This window comes from Lepidochelys kempii, chromosome 1 (assembly GCF_965140285.1).
Source record: "Lepidochelys kempii isolate rLepKem1 chromosome 1, rLepKem1.hap1, whole genome shotgun sequence".
In the NCBI taxonomy this organism is placed as follows: Eukaryota; Metazoa; Chordata; order Testudines; family Cheloniidae; genus Lepidochelys; species Lepidochelys kempii.
In genome coordinates, this window is record NC_136380.1 from 63,269,159 (window position 1) to 63,292,441 (window position 23,283).

Consider the following 23,283-nt stretch of genomic DNA (forward strand, 5'->3'; position numbering starts at 1 on the left):
TTGGGTGGCAAAATAAGAATTCGTAGCCCTTTGACGGGGCTTGTGCTCCACACCCTTGGCCGTTGGAGCGCTGGAGGCCAGGGTCTGCCATATAGTCTTATAATTCAATTGGATGGTCTTAATGAGCAGGAGCACTATTCTAGATGGACCTTCGGGGCTCAAAATGTCCACCATGGGGTCCTCCTGCTCAACCATCTCCTCAGCCTGCAGACCCAAGTTCTGGGTGACCCTACGCAGTAGCTCCTGGTGGGCTCTGTGGTCTATGGGTGGAGGGCCAGACACCACTGTTCCTGCCACCGCCTCATCCGGGGATTACGAGGAGGTTAGCAGCTGCTCAACCCCCTCTGGCTGGTCCTCCTGCTCCCCTTCTCCCGCGGGAGGGGCCTCCAGCTCGGGAGACCTCAGGGCTGCACCGGATTCAGTGCTGGTCTCTCCAGTTTACTCTGGGGGGATGCTGGAGGCCTGGATACTGTAGCTTCCAGCGCCATCGGGCGTGGTTGCAGGGACCAGGAGCACTGCACCAAGTAGCTCGCCCTGGATGGAGCCTCTTGGAGCTGTTGATAGGCCCAAGGAATCCAGAAGGGCCAGTGACCTGTTGGCCCCCATTGGGGGTGCCACCCCGTCTGAGGGTCCTTGCTGTCCAGAGCACAGTGCGATTAACTGCAAAGGCTGGAGTCGGCGCCGGACTGCAGCAATGCCAACTGCAAAGGCCACGGCAGTGCCGATGATCTGTGCCAGCAAGAGATCGACAAGCGGCTCCTAACAGAACGGGAGCAAGACCGGTACCAATATCCCCAGGACCGGGATCCGGACCAGGGCCGGCGTTCTTGGGACCGGGATCGGCACCTGCGGGAGTCCTCCAGTAAGGGCCGTCTCGACTCTTCCTGGTGCCAGTCTCCAATTGGTGCTGGGGAGTGTCATGCCTCATTCGTTACTTCCTCGCGCCAATCCACTCCCAATACCGCGACTTCCTTCTGACCCGTGGGTAACTGGGAGTCCGCATACAAGGAGCTCGACCAGGACCAACTCCGGGAGCGGTGCCAGGATGGCGTCCTCAAACGGCACACCATTTCCGGCTTACTCCTCGACAGCACCCGTGGCATGGGTGCCAGAGGATTCTCCCTGTACAGGAGGGGGCTCGTCGCCAACAGCTCAATGAGGTCCTTTGCCACCTCAAAGGTGTCAGGCGTGGAGGGCATCCACTAAGTCCTCGAGCCCGTCATCTGCACTGAGCTCACTTAGGACTGGGCTCGGTGGGACTTGTGGTGCTGGAGCCACCGGTGCCAGGGCCGGTACAGCGGCCTTCCCGCTCTTATCGGTGCTCGGGGCCTTGGAAGGTGCCGGCCTCCTCTGCGGGGAACGTCCGCGCCTTCCTACCCGTCCGGCCGGGAGCGGGTGCTGGAAGCCTCCAAGCACCTAATCACTTAAGTGTGCACAACAAAGGTATGCTAACTAACTGATAACAGCTATCTATAAGAGAAAGGCTAAAGGACTGCTCTCATACAAGAGAGAGAGGTTGTTCCAATGCCCTCACGGACGGTAAGAAGGAACTGGAGGCGGTTGGCAGCAGGGGTATATATGCATGGCACAGTGGCACCACTCGGGGGTCCCGCCGCTAAGGGGAAAAGTTTCCGATGCTTGTGCATGCAACGCATGCACACATAATGTGGAATGGACGTGAACAAGCACTCGATGAAGAATGGGATAAATTGGGGTATAGCACAAGAAACTGGGAAAATAAATAAATGTCTCCTACCCATGCCCAAAACATGGTTTGCCAGAGTAAAGCTGCCATGTAGCAGTACTGAAGTATCCAGAAAGACTTACACGATAAGAAACTTTTTTAGTTTAACAAAAATACTATTATTTCTGAAGCTACTCATTACGTGACTGTAGAATTTCAGCTAGAACCTTCCTCAGTTCCCTCCTGCTTGGCTTTCTGCTACATACAATCTCTTAGGACATGATCAAAAAAGACTACCTGTTTTAAAACCTCCAAACAAGACCTCGCTAAATGGGAATAGTAGAGAACAGGAAGGTGTCACATACTGATGACCCTCCACCCCAGCAAGATTTCAATCTTCCCAGGGTTGAGGACAGAAAACTACTATAATTCCAGTGCATCCAGCTGGAACTGACTATTGTCAAGTAGTTCGCCAAGCCAAGACAGATCTAGTAGGTCTATGTGCAATACATGATATTAGGCTGTGTATCATCAATACACTGGTGAAGTTCTATCCCGTGTTTAGAAATAACTCCCAGGGCTGTAAATGGTCCTCGTGGCTGCTCTGACCCCAGGAGCAGCCAAGATTTGGAAAAGCGCAAAGAAGGCTTAAAGACACCTTAGCCCCCCACATCCCGCTAGGCTCCTTAGATGTGCAGCATGGAATCTCACTCCATTTCTTGAGGACAGGGAAAACCTCTGCATAACTGAGGATAGTCAGCATCCTTCTCTCTAAAGGCCTCTCAGCACATGAAGTTATACTGGTATAATTGTACAGATACAATTAAACCACTGCGAGTCCCCATGAAGACACTCTTATTCCAAAATAAGAGTGGCTCTTCCCATTTTAGCTTAAACTGCTTCTAAAACAACATAAAGATAAACGAGAAAAAAGGCACAGTTTTACAGAATAAAAGTTTCCTCTTGGAGAGTTATACCAGTATAACTGTAGCAGTTTAAATTCATACAGTACTTACTGTATACTGGTACAACTTCCTGTGTAGAAAATCCCTAAGTTAATCATTGACAGTGATTAAAATTATTGTATTAAAATCCCTAAGTTAGCCATTGACAGTGGCTGCCAACAGTGGTATCAAGTAACTAGGATGTGGGGGCAAGAGAGCTTCCAGGTATTGAGTTTCTGGGAAATCAGAGAAGTACTGACCTTCCTCATCCAAAACCAAACTGAACTCAACAGGGGAGAGAAAGCCTTTTGAGGTCCCGTCTCTTGATATCAAAAGGCTTGGTAAGGGAAACCAGTCAAGAGCTGACCCTTCACAAAGACCACAAACTCATGGAAGCGATCAGCAGAAGTAACTGCTAATAGAATGGAGGAGAATGGATCAATAAGACATCACACTATGTAGAGGAGCTGAGTAGTCCATCAAACTATCAGTGTTAAAGACAGTGGATAGATCAAAGATGAAAGGATGGAAAAGAGGCGCTTAGCCATGGCCAGGAATAGGTCACTAGTGATCTTGGTAAGAGCAATTTTGTAACACCTATTGGCATTTGGCATAGCACTTCTGTGTGCCTGCATAGACAGAAGATGATCACACTCCTGATAGCTCTTGGTCATCTCCTCCGCAGTTTACTGTACATGTCCAAACTACTTCAACTTCTGATGGCCTGAACCATGCTGACCTCCATGTACTCGGAAAAGAAAAAAGCCCACGGAAATCAGCTGACCTGAACATTTTCTTTCACCATTTGCACTATCAAGGTTTCAAAAAGTTCACAGAAAATATACTATAAAAAGTCAACAGTTAATATAATCTTGCACATTACAAACAGAACAATGTTAAAATGTCCTGCATTTCATATGGGTGAATTATTATGCTGACAAACTGAAGAGAGTGCAGAAAAGAGTCACAAAAATTATTTGAGGGCTGGAGAAAATGCCTTACTGTGAGAGACGCAAAGAACTCAATCTGTTTAGCTCATCAAACAAAGACTGAGTAGTAACTTTATTATGGAGTGTAAGTACCTTCACATGGAGAATGTAAAGGGTATCAAATCTAGTAGAGAAAGTTATAACAAGAACCAACTGCTGGAGGTTAAAGCCAGACAAATTCAGATTAGAAATAAAGCACAATTTTTTAACAGTGAGGGGTGATTAAGCATTAGACCAAACTACCAATTAAGTGATGGTTCTCCAGCATCCTGAAAAATTAAGCCTAAATACATTTCCAGAAGATATACTTGAGTCAAATTCAAGTTATTGGGCTCAACATAGGGGTAATTGGGTGAGGCTCTATAGCCTGTGATACACAGGAAGTCAGACTAGGTCATCTAACTGTCCCTTCTGGCTTTCAATTCTAAAAATTCACAAATTAACTACAGACGTTATAAGGAGATGATGTTGAAGGACATAATATCAACACAAAAACATGATTCTCGTGTGTATGACAAAACACCATTCTTAAGTATTAGGGAGCTAACAGAAATACAGATGGAAAATGATATTCAAATTTTATCTAATTAAACATTATTATCTATTTAGACTAAGGTAATTAATGCATGGAAAATACTACTTTCATAAAGCAACTGAGGAAGAATCTCAGAGGATTAGCAAATAATACTCAGAACACAATTATCTTTCACTCTGCATAATGCTCCTCAAAAATTCACAGTGCTATTCTTACAACTCGTTTTCTCGGTACTCAGGAACAAGGCAGTAGCATTAAAAGAAAAATCAGCAGAACAGCTGCTCTTTATTTGACAGATGAGACTCATGGGGATAAGCTGCAATAAAAATAAAGTTTTGATCTGATAAAAACGAACACAGTCCTCATGAGTAAAACCGATGTTTCATCGCAGGTAATTGAATTAATGTTTCATGGTTTCTCCTGAAATACCCATCTCCCACTGACAATATTAACATGTACTCCACTTCACACATTAGATGTATGAATACTGATACAACTTCCTAATAAGTACACTAGTATTACTCTAGGAAGCAATGGTTATTTGATGCACAAACAAGTTCAGTATTGTTGGCTATTCCTATCTAACAGAAATGTTTATCGGCCATGAAATCAGCAAATGCAAACTACCACAAAGTTAGGTTAAGCTTCGTCTCTCTCTTTTTGCAATAACGAGGATGTTATTATAACGAGGATGCTCAACTCTGCACATGCTGTTTTAAATAAAGGTCTACATATTTATTTTTAAATACTGTGGTTCTGATATGCAACCCTCCATTATTTTAAGAGCAGAATTTGTGGAAGAACAAATTCAGCACAAGTTTCTGTATATGAAGCAGAGACTTCTTAGAAAAATATTTTTTCCTAACATAACAGACTCTTTGGCTTGTCCACCTCCAAATAATTCAACTCAGCCCATTTCTGTTCAAGTATGGCAATGGGGAGCCCCAGCACATGGTACATCCCCATTCTAAAGGTAATACCTAATCACCAACAATTAATTAACAATATAAGTAAAATAAAATTCTAAGTTTCATTCTTTATTATTGTGATAAATAAAGGCGGGCGATAGCTCCCTTTGATGGACACACAGCCAACCAGTTAGCTGTAAAATCCCTCTTGGTAGCTGTTCTTTACTTGCTTTACCTGTAAAGGGTTAAAAAGTCCCCCAGGTTAAAAAAAAAAAAAAAAAAAAAGTGGGCACCTGACCAAAAGAGCCAAGGGGAAGGTAAAACTTTTTAAAATTGGAAAATAAATTTTCCCTTTGTCTGTTGTTCTCTGGGCTGGAGGATCAGAACAGCCATGCTATAAGTAGCTTAAGCCAAGAATGATCATAAATCATCAGATCATGCCTAGAACTATTTATCTGAACTCCAAATGTGTAAGTAGATCAGAATGTTTAGCTAGACGTGATTAGGGTTATTTCTTTTATTTATTATTGGCTTGTGGACCCCTCTGTGCTAACCACACTGTGCTTTTGTTTGCTTGTAACCCCAAGAAAGCTATTTTGGGTGCTTGATTTTTGGAATTGCTCTTTTAAAATCTAGCAAAAGCCTAAGTTCCAGATGTAATTTTTTCCTTTTTGTTTTTAATAAAATTTACCTTTTTTAAGAACAGACTGGATTTTTGGTGTCCTAAGAGGTTTGTGCATGTGGTTTGATTAGCCGGTAGCCACAGCTAATTTCCTTTGTTTTCTTTCTCAGCTCTTCCCTGAGGGGTGGGGAGGGGTGTGTGAAATAGCTTGAGGGTACCCCACAGGAAGGAATTTCCAAGTGCTCCCTCCTCAGTTCAAAGGGTTTTTTTTTGCACATAGGTGGTGGCAGCGTTTACCAAGCCAAGGTCAGAGAGAAGCTGTAACCATGGGAGTTTAATACAAGCCTGGAGTGGCAAGTATTAATTTTTAAAATCCTTGAGGGCTTCACTTCCTACACTCAAAGTGACAGAGTTGGGATTCAGCCTTGACAACTATAATTAAACTTTAAACGTAATGGTCATAAAAATTTCCAGCCTTAGAGTCTGAAATCCTCTCAAAAGGGCTCAGCACAGGCAGCAGGAACAGAAGCTTCCCACATTAGCCCTTCTTTGTGCTCTAACCCTGCTTTAAAAGGAACCACCTACACGGAACAAGTTCGTTTCCATGCCCATTCAGTCCTTCAAAACCCTAGCCTCTCTGGTAAGTGCACACTTATTTATTGCCGTTTGTGCCAATTTCAGTAACATTTTGTTCCCTCTTTAAAATATATAACAACAATACAGATCTAGCACATAAAATCAGGTTTCTGTTATATAGTTATGATGTCCTAGTAAGGATACCAAAGTAGATGAATATGGCCCAGACTCCAAAGGGCACATTCTGGATTCTTAGCATGTCATCTGCCCAAATACCACATAGAGAAACAAAGGTTTGGAAAGATACCCACATAGAAAAAAATAAAAGTTAGGGTTGTGAATGTTGCATCCATTAACTAGCATTAACAGAATGCTATAGTTTAAAAAAAAAAAAAAGCCAGAAATTCAGGATATTAACAATTAAGGTTCCAACATCATATTAAACTCACCCGCCTCCCACCTATGGATTAAAAACTTCAGCAGTTTCCATCTGAAACTAAAATCTGACCTGTTGAGAACACGAATTCTAACAGATGATTGTCTCATATAAACCTGCACTGATCTTTTCAACTTATATCAGGTGCAGGAAGGTTTCACTCTGCTGTTTCTCAGGAAGGTGTCAAAACAACAGAACAGAACCATACGATACCTCAAAGAAGTTATAAGCTTTGCAAAAACAACAATCAAAGCTTACAACACTGAGCCCCACTTTCAGGCTTCATACCGGTTTCAAGAGCCACTACAAGTGAAGCCAGGTGAAGTTCAAGATGGCTGCTATCGAGAGATATATAGGACAGTTTACTCACAAAGACGACTTTTTTTCCCAAAAAGTGGAGGGTGTATATGTGCATCAGAATCAGGCTAATAATGGAAACTGTCTAACCAGTTTAACTATGAAGTCACTACTTTGGTTTCATAATAGAAGTAATACTCTATAGAGTTTTAAAGAATTTTATTCTGGATTTACTTACTTGTCGGAGATTCATATTCCTTTGTATCTTCCTCTTTTTCTTCTTCTTTGGATTCATCCAATTCCTTATTATATTCTATAGGGGATTGGTTCACTTGTTCTTCAGTGTGAGCATTCTGTTCATCCACAACTGAATAGCAGGAGGAAAAATAGTTAAAATTTCTTCAGAGAAAATACACATATGTAAAGCTTTTGTAGAAAATTAACATCCTACTTCTGTAGCACTAATTTAGGACATACAGATATTAAGAAAAGGACCGTTCTGCCTAATCAGTTCAAGAGCAGTTTACCAATCCTCTGCCAGTGATAATGAAAAAAATTAACTGAGAGGTGATTCACCACCATATCGATAATAATACTTTAAAAATGGAACTCTATGATGGTTTGGCAAAGCTTCCTGCTGATAATTTTCAGTACTTTTCTTTCTGAAGGAGAAGAGTTACAAAAGTAAACAAAACATATTACATCAGAAATCCCATTTAGCCCAGTTATACACTATATAGTTGGGTCAAATTTTCTAATATCACTGTATATTCTGAGAATACATTTTGGGTCTAATTTTCAAAATTACATGCACACAACTGTGTGCTTAATTTGTGCATGCAATCAGGTATAGTGTCTGAGCATGCTTAAGGCTAGTTATGTAAAGCTGGCCACCTGCATTCACAAATACCCACAGTAATTGTGAGACTCAGTGCAAAGCAGGCGCATTGCTACAAGTACATTTTTGTAAACCTCACTAATTTTGTAAACAAAAGTTTTCTCTTTTACTTTTAAATAAATGAAACTCTGAATTATAGTTATATAATGTAGCCTACCTATGCTATGAGGAACCTGAAGAGAACACTCAGACATTGTCACATCCTGTCCATTTTGAAGTAAACATTTGCTGATATACAACATATGAAGCTACACATTTAATCAGAAAAATAGGAACAGAAAATATATGTACCTATGTGTACACAGGTAAATTAACACTACTGTTGAAGGCAAAACTTAGCACTAAGAAGCCTGATTTCCCAGCCGCTGCATGCAAGCTAATCCCTCTGACACCTATGGAAGCTGTACACATGTAGCACCTGGAGAAGTGGGTCCCTGACTTCTGGTGATCAACTATGCAATCTTATTGCTACTTTCACCCAATTTTGGCATCCAATTTCTTCATTTTTAAAGAAAAGTATTCCTGTAAGCTAAATTACACCATAAGACTTTTCTATAAGAAAATGAATTCAGTAACTATAAATTTAGAAAGTAGTTTTAGGGCAAGATTAAGAAAAAAATAGGAATGCCATTTATTTCTGCAAATTTAAAAAACAAAACCCAAAGCATACGTGCTTGTACTCCTCTCAGGAATTCAGACCAATATGACAAAAGGAGCAAAGAAAGTGGTACTTGGTAGAGATTTCTTACATTGTTGAGTACATCTCCACTAGCTACTCCCTTTGTCAGCAAACAAATGTCATGTTAAGGACTCCATCTTGTCTATCAGATAGCACAGGAATGAATATGGTATAAAGATACAGACAGACAGACAGAATACTCCCCTCCCTCTCTCTCTATATATATATAGGATAGGAGTATTCTAACACAGGGCATGTCTTGCCAGATAGCTTATAACAACCATCTACTGCATTTATGTAAGAATATGGGAATCAAATATTAACAATGGAAATTTATGCAACAGAAACAGTGACACTCTATGGTTAACAAGTAAACCCTTACTGATGTTCACCTTTTTCTGCTTGTTCAATGATTTGCCTCACTGCCTTCTTTAAACTGTTTGCCCGCAGCATTAACTGTTCTCTTGGTTTGAAGATTTTCTGAGTGGAAGACTTTGCAATGCTGTCTGTTAACTGTTCCTTGCTTTCAGACAAGGATTCTTCACTTGAAAACTCCTCAACTTCTTCCTCTACAATGGGGGGAGTGATCCGTGGTAGGATGGGAGTAGCCTGGGCTTCAGTGTGAAGAGCCTGGAGCAATAGGTCTAACTTCTCATTTAATTCTGAACACTAACAAAGTTACACATACAAACAAAAAGAAAAAAAAATCACTTGAGTGTCAATTCAAAAGTTAACTACCAGATTGTAGTGTGGGGACCTAAAAGTCTAAGTTGGGATAATGGTTTCTCTTGTGCAGGATATTTGTTGTATTCTTCATTAAACACTATTTTAATAGTTTTCTGTTTTGTTTAAGGATACAGTGAAGAAATAATATCAGAGACTGAAATACAAAGGCATCATTGTACAGCAACTTAGTCAGCAGAGTAAGTATTCTTTTTTCTGCTATGTAATTTTTCTCTCGCAAACCAGATTCTTAATTTCTTTACCCACCCTAAATCACGGGTCTGTGATTTCAGCCTGGCCCACTATATGTACTATTGTCTCCCCTCCTCCAGCTGGTTATTTTCTCTTCACAATCCCATTGTTTTATTGCAATTAATTGGCTCCCTTTTAGAGAGAAGTCAATTCCAACAGCAGTATATTTCTGCAAATGACTGTGGTTGTAACCATGCATTTTACACACTTTCCCAATATATGCCTAGGACAGCAGTTCTCAAATGGTGGGTCGGGACCCCAAAGTGGGTCACGACCCCATTTTAATGGGGTTGCCAAGGCTGTCTTAGACTTGCTGAGGCCTGGGGCCGAAGCCCGAGCCCTACCGCCCGGGGCCAAAGCCGAAGCTCATGTTACAGGCCCCCTGCCTGGGGCTGAAGCCCTTGAGCTTCGACCTCCCTGCCCAGGACAGTGAGGGCTTGGGTTTGCCCCTCCCCCCAACCTCCACGGGGCAGCAAGGCTCTGGTGGGCTCAGGCTTCGGTCCCCACTCCTGGGGTCATGTAGTAATTTTCGTTGTCAGAAGGAGGTTGCAGTGCAATGAAATTTGAGAACCCCTGGACTAGGATACATGCTCTCTATTAACTGAAAAGTAAATAAATATTTTTTTCAATTGATAAGCTTTTCAATAACATCAAGGGTCCATTATTTAGCCTAACCAAAACAAGGCTGAGGGGAGATATGATTGCTGTTTATAAATACATCAGAAGGATAAATACCAGGGAGAGAGGAGAGTTATTTAAGTTACGCACCAATGTGGACACAAGAACAAATGGATATAAACTGGCCGTCAACAAGTTTAGACTTGAAATTAGACGAAGGTTTCTAACCATCAGAGGAGTGAAGTTCTGGAACAGCATTTCAAGGTCAGCGGTGGGGGCAAAAAACCTAACTGGCTTCAAGACTGAGCTTGATAAGTTTATGGAGGGGATGGTATGATGGGACTGCCTACAATGGCATGTAGCTGCAGTCCCATCATACTGGTAACAGCAAATATCTCTAATGATTGGTGATGGGACACTAGATGGGGAGGGCTCTGAGTTAGCACAGATAATTCTTTCCCAGGTGTCTGGCTGGTTGGTCTTGCCCACATGCTCAGGGTCTAACTGATTGCTATATTTGGGGTCAGGAAGGAATTTTCTCCCGGGTCAGATTGGCAGAGAACCTGCAGCATGGGGCACCGGTTACCTGTACGTTTAAAATAGTGCAAATGGTAGATTCTCTGTAACTTGGAGTCTTTAAATCAGGATTTGAGAACTTCAGTAACTCAGCCAGAGGTTAGGGGTGTATTACAGAAGAGGGTGCGTGGAGTTCTGTGGCCTGCAATGTGCAGGAGGTCAGACTACATGATCATGTCAGTCCCTTCTGACCTTAAAGTCTATGAGTCTTGTTTTTATTTTGTGGAATGGGAAAGAAAAAAGGTCATCTTTAGTAAATTTAATAGATTGTTTTCTAATGTAAAGTTGGTCCCTTTAATGGAAAGAAAAACAACTTATAGCCACTGACCTCATTGAGAATAGGGTCAGGTCTCCTAAACTACTTTTGAATTACAATACCCAGTCCCCTGAATTACTTTAATTTTCATTAAATTTTAAAAACCTAATAGTAGCTGGAAAAAAACATGTTATGAAAAGTTCTTACTTTAATGGCCATGGTATCAGCTTCCTCTGCATTTTCCATTGTTTTTTCATAGGTCTTCCCTATTTTGGATACAAAGTCCTTTACAGTTTCACATAATATCCTTTGGATAAAAAAAGGGAGTAAAATAGAAATAAATGAACTGGATGCATCTATTAATATTGATTATTGGATGTATTTTTTAATTACTAACTTATTTTTGGTTCTCTTACTACAATTCCACCAAACTCAAAGAGAACTCCCATGCTTCTTTTGCATGAGAACATTAAGAAAAAGTTATAGTGAAAGTTTTAAAATCACACACTTCACAGGTGGAAGTGGACGAACCAATACAATTATAACCATTACTCTATAGTGTATACTACTGTAAACCATTCTGGTTGTAAAGGGGACACCATCAAATCATTTTTAAAAGTAGATTTTATATTTTTCTTTTTAAGTCTCCAGTGCCTTTTGGTACACATTGGTTCCCTACTCCTTCCTTCCGTTTTCCCTTCTATTTCTAACTGAGATGACATTAACATGGTCATTTTTATTTATTGCCTTGTTTGCATACCTTTCATTATCAGTATCATCAACCATACCAGCAGAGTTGATAGCAACTTGTGCTCCCTCTATGGACTTAGGCCAATCTGCAAATCATTCCACATGGGCAGACCCTTGCACTCATGCAGACTTCAGTGAGACTCTAAATGGGTACAGGGGTCTGTACTGGGCCAGCACTCACCTCTCGAGAGTGCCCCCTTCTGGTATGGTGTGTCTGCAGTCTTTCAGTTCTGGTGACCCCTCTCAGTGGTTCCCAGGTGGTTTTCCAGTGACTCAGCCCTCCGCTGAGTCACACACACACTGTGTATGTGTATCAGAACGGACCCCTTCTGAGGTATACAGTCCACAAGGGGCCTGTCTCACCACCCCTTGGCTGGTGTCTCTCTAGCCCTCCCTGGGCTCAGTCATTAAGTAATCCTGGCCCTGGTATGAGGTCATATCCCCAGAGCTTCCTTTCTGGAGACACTATCTTCCTGTGGCCCTCCCCAGGCTCAGTCCTTACTCAGTCCCAGCAGGCAGCCAGGAGCTCCTTTGTTGCTCCCCTGGTCCCTGCCCACATTGAGCTGTCCATGGTTCTGTTTGCCAGAAGCTGAGAATGGGCAACAGGGGATGGATCACTTGATGATTACCTGTTCTGTTCATTCCCTGTGAGGCACCTGGTATTGGCCACTTTCAGAAGACAGGACACTGGGCTAAATGGACCTTTGGTCTGACCCAGTATGGCCGTTCTGATGTTCTTTTTCTCAGCAAGGTCAAATGGAACACTAGCATTTCATATAGGATTCATGATTTCCAGAGAGATGTGCCCTCATATATAGAGGTGCTCAAATTTGGTATCAAAATTTTATGGCTTGAGCTCATATTTAATTATTACATATAGCTGCAGACTCCTACTTCTACAATGGTTATGTGTGTGCTTCTAAAAGAAAGGATATGAACAACAACAAAACCGCTTTAAGTAAACCAGATCTCTTATATGCAGAAATAACAATATGGCTTACATTTTAACTCAGTATACTAATGTCTTAATTAACTAAGTGATTTTTGTATTACATGATCTTTAAGATTTTTGTGTGATTGATTTGTTTAAATTACATTAACACATACAATATAATTATACAATACAACATAATTATAAAAAGAAACGAACTGTACTTTATAACATGTAAATCAGGATACTGTTAGGTCAAACTAGCTGATCAAGAGTCAGAAGGAATTTGAGCTTACTGGAAAGGTTATAATGTTCATATATGTAGATGGTACACAGGAATTTATCCCACACACTATACATCAAAATCATCAACTCACTTGGCAGATGATATGACAACTGAGTGTTGATCAGAATTGAGGATTTTTGTGAGATGAGCAGCAACTGAATCCTCATAAGCAGATATCTGAAAATGCAGCAAAAATGAGTGTTCATATTCCACCCGTGTTAGCATTTAACACAAAGTGGTAATTATATTCCCAGATAAGTGGGATTACTTCCAAAATATTAGATCTACACTTAGTGCAGAAAGGTCAGATGCTTCCCCTTAGCTGCAATTTAATATTCAAAATCACAGTGACTGTGAGATGTTGAATTAGAGTTCTCTCTTTTCTGGATAAAAAATTAATGATAGTTTTTTCTGTGCTAAAAATCCAATTAAAGGTTTCCTTTAAGTTATCACCCTCCATAGCCAACAATATCATCCTATTTTTCTAGATGATGGTCTGAACAGATTTCAGATCTATAATAGTCAGAATCTTTTTTCCAGAAAAAAGTGAAAGATACCCTGCAACTAAATCAATGGGTTGGGAATAAATCACAGTTTTAGGGCCAGCTTCTGAAAGCCTAATTAGTACTGAACAGTACCTCATTCCACAAGTTGTCCCACTGAAGTGAATAGGGTGAGCAGTGGAGTATGGGCTTCTAAAATGGTATACTATCAAAGCCTAGCCCTTAGTGAATAAACCATTTGTCACCAAGTTCTGCTTGGCCTTCATGTAGATGCATTCAGGGAAGAGCACAGAGACCTCCCATGCCCCCCGCTTGCACAGTCTGCGTAAGGATCACACAGAACTGCACCCCCTATGCTCAGGGAGGGTGTAGGGAGGCATCATGGACCAGAACCATGTCCATAGACCTCACCCTGCACCAGCATGTAGGAGAAGCAAGCTACACCTTAATAGCATATGATTTTTCTCTGTGCACCAGTGAGCCATTCTGCCTCCTGACACTCTCTGCAGCTCCACGCTGTCCCTAATGGTGGGCAGTCCATATCAGGTATGGATCTAGCTCTTAGTTTAAAATCTAAGTTCTGCTTCAAAATGACTGTGTGCTCTTGAGATTTAAACATTAGTTACTTGGGTTTCCATTCATGTCTGGAATAAGTAGAAATATAATTCCTTCTTTTCCTTTATCCACCCACCTTAGCTCCAGAGCTCTGATATGAAACATCTTTAATTTTAAAGAGAAAATAAATAAAATGTAGCATGGGAGAACAAACACTGATGTCTGAGCTCCCAATGTGGCCCAAATGAAATGGTTATGATGACAATGAGAGAGTGTGTGTGTGTGAATATCTACCATTTTAAATCAATGCTGCAATTTGGTACAACACATAATGTAAGATTGGTCTATTAGTCTCTACTGTTTCAAATACTTAAAATTCAGTTTAACCCAAACTAAACCATACAGAAAATATTAATATGTGGGGGAGTTCAAGGTGCCCAAAAGAAAACGATCCTTTATATTCAGAATACTTACAGTTAGCAAAATGGCCTATGGTACCTAGTCTCTAAATACTAAGATTACAAGTATTCTACAATTAGTTTCTTTAGCTTTACTTGGAACTAAATTTAACAATTTCATAGGAAGATATAACTGGAACATTCCATACATTTTCTTTTTCTTAACTATAGAAGATGAAGATGTATTTGAAGGCACTGACTGTTCTACAAAATGTTAGAAGAATACCTAAACTCTGCAGTGCATTACTGACATGTATCCCACTGGTGACAGAGTTGTGTGGCAAAGGACCATAGGTATGGGAAATACAGGTGCTCCACTCCTGGCCCCCAGCTGCCATCAGCCCTGCACCCGGGGTCCCCTGGCTGCCACCAGCCTTGCACCTGGGGCTCTGCTCCCATCCCCAGCTGTGGTCCCAGCCTTGGCCCCCTGACCCCTGTCTGTGTGCCCCCCTCCCAGAGCCACAACCCTGCTCCTGGCCCCAGCTCTGTGGGGTAGGGAGAAGAGGTAAAAAGTTGGGGGATCACTGGCTTTCAGCACCCTCACTGTAAAACGTGTTCCAGCGCCACTGCAAAAGGACAGTAGAATTTCAGCTGTTGGGACCCCAGCCTCTCTGCATCTCAGTTATCTAATGAGCTCCCAGAGTTTAACAACTCCTGACTATCCAAATAGATTTGGTACTGTTTGAATGGTTAAATTAATCAGCAACCTACTAATTAATTTCTGTTTCTCAAGCATTCTCAAGTGAAGATTGATAGCTGCATGGAATCTTGCAGGAGGGTGACATTTTACCATTTCCAGACATAACTACATTTTTATACCACATGAATTTAATCACAACACTTCATTCCACCCCCAGATCGATGCTACAATAGCAGTGAGGTAGGCAGCTAGTTTGAAAGCTGTATTAGGATATTCCCAGCCTAGCAATTATTTGGAGACTTCTGAATGGACAAAAAGGGGAGAGGAGAACATGAAGTCCTGTAAGTCACTTTCATCAGGTCCAAAATGCCTTTATTCTTGGCAAGAAAGCAGATTCCTTCCCAAAAAACCTCTCATTTAATTTTTCCCAAATTCAAGATATACTAGTAAATGTTTGCTTTTACAAGAAAATTATTGCACTGTTGGTATGAGTTATTTCTGATCCCTCTGATGAGGGCCATCCACTCACCTCACTCTTTTTTGGAAAAATCATATGAAATATTTTAACCAAGAAATGGAAACCTTATTATATTATATACTTATGACATGAACTAGATCTGACTTAAAGAGCAATTAAAGAGACTTCTTATTTCCTGTATCACTTCTCAGAACTGTTTTCGTTATCTTTTCAGTGTTGTCACTCAAATAGCTAAGTGTATGTAAAATAAAGCTTCACCTGACATTCCCCAGATTCCTCTTCTGGAGTAACTTGAAGAATAGAAGGCTTTGATGGTAATTTCAGTTCATATGACATTATACTCCATCTGAAGGAAATAGAAGCAGCAGCTTTTGAAGTTTTCCAAATTATCAGAGTCTTCTAAGAACATCCACAAAACAAACACTTCCACTTGTCAACAGAAAGAAAATTCAGTGACCAATTACTAAATAATAACACACATCAGGGGTCTTTCCTGGAGTTTTCAGCCTCAAAAAGGATTTCACCCTGCGCATGCTGAACAACAAAAACTCTTATTAGAAAGTTAGTGGGAGTTGTGAATTATCAGCAAGTCTTGAAGTCAAGGCACTGAGCTATGAGAATTTGTTGTCATCTCACAACAATTCACTGTTTAATTATTTAACATGTATTACCTATGATATCCAAATTACTTCCTGTATAAAAACTTCCCATCAACTTTCATTATGCATCAGATACTTATAGCAGGTAGTGTGGTGCACTGGATACGACTCTGGATTGGAAGTCAGGAGACCTGGCTAGTATTCCCAAATTCTGCTACTGACCTACTGTGTAACCTTGGGAAAGTCACTTCACACCTCTCTGTGCCTCAGTAACCCCATCTGTAAAAGAGGACTAATGATACTTACTTTCCTTTCTAAACCACTTTGAGATAAGAACATAAGAATGGCCATGGTGCGTCAGACCAATGGTCCACCTAACCCAGTATTTTAGAGTAATTTTGTATAGTCTGCAAACTTTGCAACTTCACTGTTTACCCCTTTTCCCAGATCATTTAGCAATATGTTGAGCAGCTCTGTTCCCAGTGCAAATCCTTTGGGAACTCTGCTATTTACCTATCTCCATGTGAAAACTGACCATTTATTCTTTCCCTTTGTTTTCTATTTTTTAACCAGTTACTGATCCTTGAGAGGACTGTCCCTCTTATCCCATGACTCCTTACTTTGCTTAAGAGCCTTTGGTGAGGGACCTTGTCCAAGGCTCTCTGAAAGTCTGAGTTCACTATATCCACTGGATCACCCTTGTCCAAATGTTTGTTGACTCCCCTCAAAGAATTCTAATAGACTGGTGAGGCATGACTTCTTTTTATAAAAGCCATAATGACTCTTCCCCAACATACCATGTTTATCTGTGTCTAATAATTCTATGCTTTGCTGTGGTTTCAACCAATTTGCCTGGTACTGAAGTTAGGCGTACTGGCCTGTAACTGCAAGGATCACCTCTGAAGCTGTTTTTAAAAAAATTAGTGTCACATTAACTATCCACCTGTCATTTAGTATAGAGGCTGATTTAAGTGATAGGTTACGTACAATAGTTAGTAGTTCTGCATTTTCACATTTGAGTTCCTTCAGAACTCTTGGGTGAATACCACCTGCTCCGGGTAACTTGTTATTGTTTAGTTTATCAATTTATTCCAAAATCTCCTCAACTGACACCTCAATCTAGAACAGTTCTGGGACAACGAATCTTCATTAATACCAACTTCTTTCTGGCATAGCACAGTATTGCATAGCACTGACAGTATGAAACTGCTAAAACTAAAATGCCTCAATATATGCAAAAGAAAGCAAGCAATTGCCAAAAAATGACCTTGGAAACAGTCTATGGAATTTATGGGGAGAAGTGACCAAGTTTTTTTTAATTAAAACAGAAAAAAGTGATTTATTAATAGTCTTCTAGGCACGTTTCTGAATGCCTACATTAAAGTTATTACTAAGGATCAATAACAAGAACTTTTTTATGTTGTAAAATGATTAAGTGATCAGATGAGGAGTTCACATTAAAAAGGACTCCTGATTTTGTGTGAGACATGGGAATGGGGGTAGTATGTAGTTATTTTATAATATCCACATACATACACACACGTGTACAAAACACATATACACACTAATAAACAATAGGGTATGATGTCTTCCTTGGATTGTCAGCACAGCCAATTTGTTTTTTAAAAACTCAAAGATCTTCCTTTGCTATATGAATGAACACAGCTGGCATGCAGCTCTCATGCAAAACAAGGAAGAGGGAGAACAGTTGCTTTTGGACCAAGAAAGTCTTAACAGAACTAAGAAAATGAACTCAACTGGTGATGGGTTTTGTTAATGTGCTACCTTTTAAGCTGTTTAAACAAACAACAATTAAACCGCTGAGAAAGAGTTTTAGGCCATTAGAAACCCAGGCAAATGTTTCTGAAATTTGTCACAAATACACATACATACTTATATTTTTACCTGTCCAACATTTTAGTGCTGGCTCGTTCTAACTTTTCCAAAATCTGAGGAAGTTGTGTGTCATCATCACATGACCCTCCCCAACCAAGGACACGGGCAAGATCATTTCCAGTACCAAGGGGAAGCACTCCCAGCTGACACTGAAATACAGCAAAAGAACAAATCTTTTATTGCAACTAAAAGAACTGGAAGCATGAACTAACACAAATGTTTCAAGAAGCAAATGTTAATTATATAGCTGATTACTAATTCAAACCTGTAGGTCAAATCCTATGGTCTATATTCAGTTCAAATTTCCCAGCAACTTCAGTGGGAGTGTTGATTAAGTAAGGACTACAGGATTTGGCCCTCTCTCTACCTACCTACCTATTTATCTGTGGGAAAAGGGAGAAAAAAAAAGTAAGTACATACACTTGCCTGTTTGTGCAAGCTGAGTTTATCAATTTCTGACAAAACCCAACCAACGCTTCCATCTCCACCACATACAAGAATCCGGAAATTGTCAAACTTCTGAAATAACCGTAAACTGAAGGGAAAATGCAACTGGTTAGAATTCATGCCCATTAATGGATATTCAGTGAAAATGCCTGTGGAGTACATAGGTGCCTGCTTTTGCTTTTATGATAATAGGGATATAGATAAGTCCAACTACTTCACCATATGTAACTTATACGTTGTCTGTTATAATATACTCTACCACATTTTCTGGGAAATAACATGCAGAATTTTAATGAAATTTTTCCCTTTAAGATATCATGCACAGTTTTCAGGTTTTTTAAAAATGAGGTTTGTCAGAATACTGGGCAAACCATAGAGTCCATGCTCTGAGAATGCAAATCAAAGTCAGATGTTTGAGGCACCATGGCAGTCAATGGGAGTTTTACACCAGTAAAGGTTAAGTAATGACTGCAGGGTGTGGTCCAGAATGTGGATGTCCCTTGCCAACTTGTGACTTTTCTAAACCAAAGGAAAATCAATGACTATACATGACATGGTGCTCATGAGTATATAAGGCAAACAGAGCAAATATATTTCATACTGGATCTTCAAACAATATCTTGTTTCTACTCATAGACTTTACCTGCCTCCAGTTCCTTCAGTTCTCCAAATTCTGCCAAGATATACAATACAATACTCTCCGTAGGGGATAAAGAAAAGGAGGACAGAGGAGACAGAGAACAAATGGAGAGGAGAGACTAAGAGGAAAGGAGAAGGAGACATGAAGAAATAGAGATCAAAGAGGAGAGAAAGCAGGAATGGGAAAACAGAGAAAATAAGGGGAGAAATGCTAAAAAAATACCGATTCTTTAAATGATAAAAATAGTGCTGGGTATTTTTGTGCATTTTTTTTTTCCAGAACACATATCATCTTAGCATTATTTCTAAAAGAAGCATATAATGTGAATGTCAGATTTTTGAAAAGTAGTGGGAGATAGATATATTAGCTCAGGCTAAACAAATCCCTGGTACCAGGATAAGTGAAATGGCAGCCGCTCGAGGTCAATTAAGACACCTGGGGCTAATTAAGAACTTTCCAGAAGGCAGGGAGAAGGCTAGGTTGATTGGGACACCTGAAGCCAATCAGGGGCTGGCTGAAACCAGTTAAAAGCCTCCCAGTCAGTCAGGTGGTTGTGCATGTCAGGAGCTGTGGGAGGAAGTTGTGCTGTTGGAGAAACTGAGAAGTATACACCATATCAGGCACAAAGGAGGAGACCCTGAGGTAAGGGTGAAGTGGAGCTTGAGGAAGTGAGGGCTGCTGTGGGGGAAGTAGCCCAGGGAATTGTTCATGTCATGTTTCTAAAAGGTCAGCTACCATAGCGGATACTATTAGGGTCCCTGGGCTGGAGCCTGGAGTAGAGGGTGGGCCCGGGCTCTTTCCCCCCGCCACTGCCTCCTGATTAATCACTGAGACTGGGAGACAACAGAGACTGTGCAAGGAAGGATAACTTCTCCTCATCTCCCTCGCTAGCTTATGATGAAAATGGCTCAGTAGACTGTGACCCTTGTCTCTAGAGAGAGAAGAGTTATGTGGATGGTCACAGTGAGCCTCTGAGGCTAATGAAATCTGCCAGGAAATGCGGGACCCATAGAGGCAAGGACAGAGCTTTGTCACTGTATCTGTGTATATATATATATATATATATATATACACACACACACACAGAGAACATGAAAAAGTGGAGTAAGAGGCTAATTAAGATGAACTATTATCAGCAGGAGAAAAAAACTTTTGTAGTGATAATCAAGATGGCACATTTGACAGGAAGCTGTGAGGATACTTAACATGGGGAAATAGATTCAATATGTGTAATGACCCAGCCTCTCCCAGTCTCTATTCAAACCCAAGTTAATGGTATCTAGTTTGCACATTAATTCAAGCTTCCTGATGTCAGATTTGTGTCCATTTATTCTTTTGCACAGAGACCGTCCGGTTTGGCCAGTGTACATGGGGGGAGCGATAGCTCAGTGGTTTGAGCATTGGCCTGCCAAACCCATGGTTGTGAGTTCAATCCTTGAGGGGGTCATTTAGGGATCTGGGGAAGAAATTGGGGATTGGTCCTGCTTTGAGCAGCGGGTTGGACTAGATAACCTCCTGAGGTCCCTTCCAACCCTGATAGTCTATGAAGTGTTTGACATTTCTAATGAAAATAATGAATCTTGTATAATAGGCAGATGTATATTCAAAACAAGACAATATTACTTTTCTCAAACAGTGTTTGGAATCACAAAGCTGATGCCAAAATGATATTTGCCATGCCAGGAACAGAAATAATCCTCCAGAAGCACACTATACAGAGAATCAGATTTTGCCTTTCTAATAGCTGAAAACAAGAAGTTATCAGCATCACCTAATAGACCAGGTGCCACAGACCCCTGTTTGGGAACCACTGCCATAGTGAATCACCTCCCAACTTTAGTACTGTGTCAAGTATTTAAACCAAGGTGCTTTTGAGATACAACTTTACAAAAACCTCAGACTTTTAAAAAACTTAAGATTCATTTTTCAAATTTTCATCTCTCAAAAATGGCTTGTCCAATTCAATTGAAGCTTCCTCTCTCTTTCCTCTGGCAAGAGACCGCTGTGAAATATTAGGTGGAAAGGATGTTTAAGTTAAGTCTGGATCTAAATTAGGGTTATGCTGGAAAGTGACAGGTTTCAGAGTAACAGCCGTGTTAGCCTGTATTCGCAAAAAGAAAAGGAGTACTTGTGGCACCTTAGAGACTAACCAATTTATTTGAGCATAAGCTTTCGTGAGCTACACGAAAGCTTATGCTCAAATAAATTGGTTAGTCTCTAAGGTGCCACAAGTACTCCTTTTCTTTTTGCTGGAAAGTGAGTTACAGATATAGATATAGAGAATATAAATATAGATACATGCATTTTTTTATTGGGGGGGATTTTTAAATTTTTATCATAGAAACATAGTTCTGCACGTAAGTGCTAGAACTAGGGGTGAGGGGGTAGAGTAGCACCCCTGCCTTGTAGTGGTTTCTATTATATACAACGTTTACAGTTTCATTCAATGGCTCTCAGCACTCCCACTTCTGCATCTTTAAAAATGTAAAATCAATATATTCACTTGGTGTTACCTGACATGACTAGGCCATTTAATCACAAAGCAATATTTGAATGGAATCGGTTTAGGTCACAAACATTTGTATATAAATTTAGTATTTTATGAAAGCATTGAAGTAGCTTGAAATATAGCAAAGACTGGGCAAGTTTCCCTCCTATATCTCTACCAATTTACTTAAACCTTGTCTTGCATTACCTCTGCTATTTCAGTCCTGGCTTTGTCTCAAACAAAGACATGATAAATTCTGCATAAAGCTCACAGAATAACTCATTTGCATTTGTGACCTAAACTGTAACCTGAATTTAGGTCTCTAGTAGTGAAAAGCTATTGTACTTAACCAACCACATGATTACCTACAGTATTTTCAAAGTGCCATTTGTGTCCAAAATTCTAAGGGCAAGTCTACACTACAGCGCTACATCGGGGCAGCTGCACTGATCCAGCAGCACTGCGGTAGCATGCCTGGTGAAGGCCCGCTATGCCAATGGGAGGGCGTTCTCCTGTCAGCATAATTACTCCACTGCGGTAAGAAGCAGAAGCTATGTCGTGAGAGAGCATCTCTTGCTGACATAGCACTGGTGTGGACAGTGCGAAACTTGTGTTGCTCTTGCAGGGGCTTTTTCACACCCCTGTGTAACGTAAGTTAGATCAGCTTTACCGGTAGTACAGACCTGCCCTAAAGCTTTTTTAGAATATTATTCTAAAGCTATTTTAAGACATTACAGAAATAGTTACACATACATATTTCTGTACATAGATATGCACAATGAGCTGCCAATCAGGGCTGAACTGTATGTTGAAAATACACACAAAAAAGAACAAATTTCTTTCAGCTGTGTATAATGCCCTGATTCAGGAAAGCACTTCAGCATGTGCTTAACTGCTTTCCTAAATCAGGGCCTTAGTAGGTATGTCTACACAGCCTGTGGCAGATCAGCCCCCTCCCTGGGCTTCAGAGCCCGAGCTCCAGCCCCAGTCAAAACTTCAAAGCGCTGTCTACACAGCTATTTTTAGAGAGCTAGCACAAGCTCTACAAGCCCCAGTCTGTCACTGCTGCAGGCTGTGTAGACACAGCCATAGAGACCACAGCCTGGAGCTAGCCAGCAGTCCATGAGAAATATGAATAAATCTTTAATTTCAAGTGAATCTTTATTAAAATATAAATAAAATCCTACACACCCACAGAACTGATAATGAAGTTACAGGTGACTGGTGTTTTAAATTTTTAACTTTATCCATTACAAATGTTAATAGGAAAGCAAATATCAGAGATTTGTAAAAAAATACTATAATTAGGGAACAACTGAGTCACTTTGTACTCAATTCCCTTTGAAAAGGCTTGCTCAAGATTGCAAAGTTCATTACCCTAAATGAGGTCCTCCATTCATTAAATCAAACACCTGAGCTGGATTTAGCGACTGTTTGAATCGACGAAGAAACTTTACTCCCTGATTGTCTCCACTCTTTGAGTTAACAAAAACTAAAAGAGGACTGGCACAGGATGGCGGGCATGTGGCTTTCCAGAATCCTGTGAACAAAGTTAGAAAGAATGAAATAAATAAGATCTTTATATATGAACACATTTAAGAGAAATCACGAGAAAGAGG

General features: G+C 40.6%; 1 protein-coding gene across 1 annotated transcript in view; it reads right to left on the reverse strand.

Moving 5' to 3' along the window:
* Positions 1-23,283, reverse strand: part of DGKH (diacylglycerol kinase eta) — a 263,268-nt gene that overhangs the window by 45,612 nt on the left and 194,373 nt on the right. Inside the window, exons 10-17 of the mRNA XM_078853169.1 lie at positions 23,042-23,204; positions 18,510-18,624; positions 18,099-18,238; positions 15,853-15,940; positions 13,052-13,137; positions 11,201-11,300; positions 8,961-9,237; positions 7,230-7,358 (exon numbers count right to left, since the gene is read on the reverse strand). Of these exons, the coding sequence (XP_078709295.1) occupies positions 7,230-7,358; positions 8,961-9,237; positions 11,201-11,300; positions 13,052-13,137; positions 15,853-15,940; positions 18,099-18,238; positions 18,510-18,624; positions 23,042-23,204 (1,098 nt within the window). The remainder of the gene's footprint in view (positions 1-7,229; positions 7,359-8,960; positions 9,238-11,200; positions 11,301-13,051; positions 13,138-15,852; positions 15,941-18,098; positions 18,239-18,509; positions 18,625-23,041; positions 23,205-23,283) is intronic.